This window comes from Gymnoscopelus braueri (assembly GCF_963280865.1).
Source record: "Gymnoscopelus braueri genome assembly, chromosome: 9".
Lineage (NCBI taxonomy): Eukaryota > Metazoa > Chordata > Actinopteri > Myctophiformes > Myctophidae > Gymnoscopelus > Gymnoscopelus braueri.
The window spans coordinates 31,047,704-31,055,216 of record NC_137610.1 but is presented as its reverse complement, the minus strand read 5'-3'; the positions used below and the strand labels follow the sequence as shown (position 1 = coordinate 31,055,216).

Genomic DNA, 7,513 nt, shown 5'->3' with positions numbered 1-7,513 from the left:
GGCTACACAGCAAAACCCTGAGTGTTCATTGAACTCTGAGAGTGTAAAAATGGACCTTTATGGGTTTTACACTCAAGAGAATTCTGCAGTGTATTGACCGAGCATCCATTTTTAGGGAGGCCACTAGGGGGTGCCATAGGGGTTGATTGGAGAGGAAAATAAAACATTATAAATGATTAATTATTGATACATTATTCAAATTTAATTCAAAAGATCCCTATTTTGGGCATGTCCTTATCATAAAAAATGGCAAAATAAACGATCTACAAGCTAACAGCGCGTAGCTTTGTGAGCTTGTAGATCGGCTACTATATATATATATATATATATATATATATATATATATATATATATATATATATATATATATATATATATATATATATATATATATATATACTTTTCAATAAGAGGCTATATGGGGGTCCTTGGCATGTAATAATTTGGAACAACTAGATTATACCAGTGGAGAGTATTTTGCCAGGACCATCAATCTACAAAGACACGTGATTCAGCAAGGCCCCAGTCGTTTTACAGTCATGTACAACATAACTGCTCCAATACTGTAACACTAGTACTAGGCATGGGTCACAACCACAAAGCAGAGGCTAATATTGGTCAGCAACTAAATGTAAATGTAATCTTTTGAAGTCAAACCTGGAACACTGGAAATGTTTAAAACGTTTGCTTTGTGCATCAGTTATGCATAATGTACTGGCCTGACGAAGTAGCTCTACAAACATCAAATGGCGTTAACCCCACTCCATTATTCTGGATTTGTTCTTCCTGTCTTTGACATCATTGTCCAGTCCCATTTCATTGTCCTAGCTCACAATCTGGAATCCACAGCTTCAAGGAAAAGTATAAACGGTTTAATTTTGTGTGGTAACCCAACCTTTTACGCTTTTACTTTAGTACATGCTTCATACAAATCCGTCTAGGTACAGTGTCCCAAATAGCATCATAGCACTGCGATCAACCTGCCGTCTTTATAAAGGGTCAGAAGATATTATTGGCAACTTGTTAAGGCTAAGATTATCATGAACAATCTTGACTGCAATGGGGAGTGCACTGTTCGAAGCCTTGCAGATGGCAATGTGGCGTCTCTGTTAGCGATAGTGGATTGACAAGTGGGCTGAAATCAATGTGGCTTTATTGGTCAGATAACAAATGTGAAGTCACATTACACAGGCAATATTTTGAGGCAAGCTGCATATGCAGTTCATGAACAATGATAGTATTCATTCTACATTTCATGCCTTATAACCCGCAATGTTTTTCACATTCTGGAAGTCCCTATCCCTGATTAGTATTTCCCATCGCCTTTGCCTCAAGAAGTTGTCTATACTGTAGATCACCATTTAAATTTTTAAGAGCGCACTCTGATGTTTTTTTTTGTTTTGTTTTTAGAAAGCGTGCTTTGCCTTGGGGAGTAGAAGAGCACTGTTGAACTACAACATACATACATACTGTACATACATACATACATATCATCTGGAATTTTGACATCTGCAACAATAATGATAACAATGATCCAGAATCAGAACCTTAATTGTACAGTATAGTAATAATAATAATAATTATGGATAATGTCTAAAAACTACATTTATGTTTTCATCTTTTCTTTCTCAAAAAACAAAAAAAAACTAAAACAAATATATATATTTATATAGTGGAAGTTCTTCAGTCACTTCTTTTTTCTTTCTTTTTTTCCCTGGCTAAATAGGTAACTTAAATATTTACAATGATTATTTTACACCGTTGGCCCAGCCCATTTTAGTTAAAATGTTCCTTTTTTGTTTTTCTAGAATAAAAAGTGGATCAAGAAATAAATGAATTAAAAGTGATGGAGAAAAGAAGTAATGGTCCCTGTGGCTTGAGAGATAGATATATAGATAGATACATAGATAGATGGGGCCTGGAGAAGGGAAGGACAGATGAACAGAAGAATTTTGTGGAGGTCAATGTCCCAGTCCCCAAAGTACAGGGTCTCCAACCTCATGTTGGAGGAGTTTACACGATTTCTGACTCTGTGCTCCAGGAGTGTTCAGGTTCTCTAAGCCCCATGATCCAGGGATGTACAGGGTCACCAACCCCAATAATCAGGGGCTTTAGTGTCTGAGAACCATGCTCTTTATGGGCATACAGCATCTCCAGTTGTATGTTCTATGGGTGTACAGGCGGGGATCTAATGTTCCGTCACTATTTGGTTTTCTTGCTGTACGTACAGCACATACACAGGGTTTCCCCACCCGTACCCCAGGGGCTTGTCGCTTCAGTCGCATCATCCTCCCCTCTCTCCTCTCCTCTGCCCTACATCACTAGAAGCTGTCCGAGGACCATCCTAAAATGCTGCGTGCACCCAGCCAGCTCCCGGACTCGCTCAGTCATTTCCCTGGCTGCTCCGGGCGAAGGATACTGAAGCGCCGCCGTCTTGGTACTGATCACAATATCTTTCAGTTTGTCACACAGGGCGTTACTGCTCTGCGAAACCCGTGCCCGCACGTCAGTCGACTTGGCCTGGCGCGAGAGGGTGTCACCGATGAACACCAGCTTGTGGGCACTGAGTATGACGAACTTGCTGTGCGCCACGAAGATCTTGGGCGGCTGGTTGGAGTTCACGGCCGTGAAGAAGGCGTCGATGGCGTTGGTCACCGTGGTGACGTTCTGCTCACACTGCTCTTGGTAGAAGAGGAGGAGCTGACGGTCGCCGTGGCAAAGCTTGGACCCCGAGGAGGAAACGCCCGAGCCGTTTCTCGCAACCTGATTGGGGTGGTGCGGCGACGGGACCCAGCCCGACATGTCGTTGTTGATTGGCTGGCTGACTTCCTGCTCCAGCCGCTCAAACTGTTTAATCTAAAAAAAGAGAGAGAAAGGAGAGGGCTTTGATTCATTTGTGCTCTATGAGAACCCTTACAGGCCTGTAACTCTGAGAGTTATGGGACTCCTTGAAATTACAACGTTTGAGAGGCTTCTCACATACACACAGACAGTAATGAAGACTTTATGATGGTGCTGCTGTTAACCCATTGATCAGTCTATCTCCCTCAGAGAGGGAGATACAGTAAGTGGAGTGGAGAATGGAGAGATGGAGAGTGGGAAAGGTAGCAACACACTACCTGTTGCTGTTCCAGTTGTGTCTTGTTTTGTCTGATGATGTTTCCTTTCTCCAGCAGCTGTTTTTGGTTCTTCTCAAACTCTTCTTTACCCTGAAACATGAAGGTACAAATCAGTATTCCTACATGTTTGAGACACTGACAGTACGCATGCTGTACACATCACTTTTTGTACCTGGGGCATTTTTGTGTGCATGTGTGACACACACACACACACACACACACACACACACACACACACACACACACACACACACACACACACACACACACACACACACACACACCTTGTCAATTAGTTTTACACATTGTAAAGTCTTCTAAATAAAGCAACCAGAAGCGTGAATATTATTCTTTGTGCCTTCTACCTGACCTCATACGGGAAATCATTTACAACTGTACCTGGAGGTGTACATAGTCGTAGTCCTCCATCCAGCCTGGCTCTGTCGTCTCATATGGCCTGTCTGGACCCTCCTCTTCCTCGGCGGCGGTGAATTTGGGCGGCGAGGGGAGCGGCCTCGCTTGAATATTCACCCTCTCCCCTCCTTTATACGTCACAGTCCCGCTTCCGGACCCTGTCATGTGACCTCCCATCTCCCCCGGGATTGGCGGGAGGGGCAGCTGCTGCTGCTGCCGATTGGTCCGTTTGAAGAGCAGCGAGGCGTTGCCGTGGAGAAAGGAGGCGAGTTGCTTGGCGTCGTCGGGGACGCCTCGCGCCGTCATGACCAGGCGGTCTAAATCGTCCCCTCCTGGCGGGGGGGTCGCGAGCACCACGGGCGACCAGGCGATGGAATCCAGACCCTGGCTGTGGCGGACCAAGCTCTGAAAAACCTCCTCCATTTTCCCCACCTGACGCCCCAGTTTCGACTGCAGCGATCGATCGGTCGCCTGAGCGGCGTTCGCCACGGCTCCTCGGGCGAACTCCAGGAAGTCTCGCACCGCGGCCCGCACCCGGTCGGCGGCCTGTCGAATGGCGGGGAGGTTCCCTTCCATGTGGGCGGGGCTTCGCCAGTTGCCCGCGATGAACGACATGAGCAGGGAGACGTTTGATTCGACGGCTTGCTGGAGGCGGGACAAGCGCTCCATGGCCTGCTCCAGGTCCAAGATCAGGGGCTTCCCGGGAAGGCAACCAGGGGCAGAGAGTGAAGACGTGGAGGAGGGGTCGCGGACCGGGACCATGTCTAAGGAGGAGGCGGAGTGGTTGCTACGTGTGCTGCCTGTGCTGGACGCTGAGAGTCGCTTGAAGTTCAGTGTCAGCTCCTCACTGACTGACTGGGCGTCACGGACAACCTGAAAAGGGAACAAGCAATGAAATGATCAGGTTTGATCGGGATAACATAAAATACACACCCGTGCATATTCTAATTCTAACTGGGATGTTGCAGTTTTCAGCACAATGAGGTACAGTTTAACCACTTACGTACTATTCAAAAAATAGCGAAGATAGCTGATCTACAAGCTCACAACGCGTCGAGATGCGACATGTTATGAGTTTGTAGATTTGCATGTCATGTCAAAATAGGGATGCCAGGTTGAAAGTGGGGTAAATTTCACTATAATTTCACCCTATCAACAGTGGTATATTTACCTGTGGTGGTACGTCATATATGTAGTCACCTCCCCGGTCTGCTCCGAATGCTGAATCCTCGCCTCCGGCAAGCCCTCGTTCACGGGGGAAGTCGTAGACATCCTGGGTCATGTGACTTCCTGTCCGGAGGCTGGCCGGGATGTCGTAAATGTCCTGGGGGGCATGGGTGCCTCCTGCGTCACCATGGTAACGCTTGTCTGTGGAGATAGCAGGGTTACGGTGGTTAACGAAAACTAACAAAAAAGGTCACTGTTCTGGTGACTTTTTGATGACACAGCGTTCGCAGCGTTGGTACTCATTAGTACTCAATTGTTTTACTTAAGTAAAAGTATCGATACTGCAATGTAGAAAGACTCTGTTACAAATAAAAGTCCAGAAATTAGAATTTACTTGAGTAAAAAAAGTACAAAAGTATTGGTATCAAAATGTACTTAAAGTACCAAAAGTAAAAGTACTCATTATTAAAAAAAAGTACTCATCATGCCCCTGACGACCTCATATTCTAATAATTAAAACAAAATTAATATTAAAAAACTAATGAAAAATGTATTCACCTTGGAGGATAGGAGGCGGGACATCGTAAACGTCCTCTGGGATTGGCGGTTCGTCATCGTCATCGTTCAGGGTGTCGTGGTGATACTGGCCATGGAGGGCGCTGTTGCCAGGGTGACCGGGGGCTTGATTCTTCAGTTTGGCAAAGTGTGGCGGGACGTCATAGGTCTCCTCTCTGATTGGTTGAGAGTCTGGGACGTCCTTACTGACAGATGGGGGGAAGTCATACACCTGTAGAGGTAGAGACAAAGACAGACAGAAAGACAAGGGGAGAGTAAGAGAGAATGTCACTTATGAATTGTTTTCCAGGCATGCTTTTTCACTAATTAATGCCCTGTTTCGTTGTACAAGAGTGTCACTCAAAAGAAGCTAAAATAGCCGATCTACAAGCTATCTGTGATCTGTGATCCTGTAGATCTGCTATTTTCGCTACTTTGAAAGTGAAAGTGGTTAAGTGTGTTTGTGGGTTATAGAAATATTTAACAATGAAGAGCTTGTGACTAAATAATAACTACATTGGATCCATTGGAACACAGGTTCTTTTTTTCTTCTTCTTTTTTTCCCTGGAAAGTAATGGTTTCCACCTGACAGCGACGATAAGCGATATGTGTCTCCCCTGCACAAGAACCTATGATCCCATTCTGCTGCTACAGCACTATACGTGCTGCGAGGTTTCTCCACTTGCACTAGAAGCAATTCTGCCTCTATGTAAGGCTAGACACACAAGACACTGTGATATAATTGTATAAGTGTATATAATTGTCATTGCTTGTATTATACTAAGAATAGTTGTCATATCTGACTTGTTTTCTTTCACTATTCTTTGCTTCTTTCTTGAAAATAATTTTTAAAACACACACACACACACACACACACACACACACACACACACACACACACACACACACACACACACACACACACACACACACACACACACACACACACACACACACACACACACACACACACACACACACAGAGTACACCAAATCAAATGCCATACCGTTTGCTGAGATATGAGCAGGTTCTTGTCAACACTGGGTGGAGTGTCATATATATCTTGACCACTAGAGGGCCCCTTCATCACCATGGGAGGAGTGTCATACACCTGGAGAGAGAGAGAGAGAGAGAGAGAAAGAAAAGGAAGGAAGTGGGTGATCATAAATAAGGTTTGCTTACACACAGTAATGTGCACACATGCACTCACTCGCTCTCTCGCACACACGCGCACACACGCGCACACACACACACACACACACAGCTACTGTATATTGCAGATAGCAGTAGCAAACACACACACTTGCACGTTCAGTACGTACACACGCACACTAGAAATCATTAGAGGAAAGTCCTCTGCAGAAAACCAATCTGACATACATGACAAGAAAAGGCAATCCATGCAGACATTATCGCACATACACACATGGCACAGGACAATAAAAATGCTTCCTTGATTATGCACACACACACACACACACACACACACACACACACACTCACACTCACACTCACACTCACACACACACACAGTAATTAAATTAGACTTTGAATGGTTTAATGGTCTAAATCCACTGCCATTTGTCAGAGACAGGGAGGGGGGAAGAAGTGGGGGAAGGAAGGGTGGAGAGGAGAAGTAGAAGAAGAAGATCAGGAAAGAGATGGGATAGTGTGGAAATCATGTAAATGGTGGGTCAGAGGGATGGATGGACGGATGGATGGAGGGAGGGAGGGAGGGAGAGATAGGACAGAGAAGGAGGATGGAGAACAGCTCAGTGAATCACTCCTTACATCAGGTGACGTTTTGAGAAGCCTCTACCACACTGTCAAATGTGTGCGTGTATGCGTGTGTGTGTGTGTGTGTGTGTGTGTGTGTGTGTGTGTGTGTGTGTGTGTGTGTGTGTGTGTGTGTGTGTGTGTGTGTGTGTGTGTGTGTGTGTGTGTGTGTGTGTGTGTGTGTGTGTGTGTCAGTCTCATGTCTCGGTCTCTATCTGGGGTACCAAGAGGGACAGTGGGGGTCATGAGGGCAGTGTCTGACAGCAGCTACAAAGTGTCAGTATCTGTCTTCATCTACACACACACACACTGCAATGACATCCTGTCATGAGATTGTTCTGACATACGTGCACACGCACGCACGCGCACACACACACACACACACACACACACACACACACACACACACACACACACACACACACACACACACACACACACACACACACACACACACACACACACACACACACACACACAC

General features: G+C 45.4%; 1 protein-coding gene across 2 annotated transcripts in view; it reads right to left on the bottom strand.

Moving 5' to 3' along the window:
- Positions 1–359: 359 nt before the first annotated feature.
- The window catches only part of bcar1 (BCAR1 scaffold protein, Cas family member), a 116,285-nt gene continuing 109,131 nt past the window's right edge, over positions 360–7,513 (bottom strand). For both annotated transcript variants that reach the window (XM_080438604.1, XM_080438605.1), the window contains exons 4-9: positions 6,263–6,367; positions 5,259–5,487; positions 4,705–4,901; positions 3,519–4,406; positions 3,120–3,209; positions 360–2,856 (exon numbers count right to left, since the gene is read on the bottom strand). In XM_080438604.1, the coding sequence (XP_080294730.1) occupies positions 2,314–2,856; positions 3,120–3,209; positions 3,519–4,406; positions 4,705–4,901; positions 5,259–5,487; positions 6,263–6,367 (2,052 nt within the window). In that variant the 3' untranslated portion in view covers positions 360–2,313. The remainder of the gene's footprint in view (positions 2,857–3,119; positions 3,210–3,518; positions 4,407–4,704; positions 4,902–5,258; positions 5,488–6,262; positions 6,368–7,513) is intronic.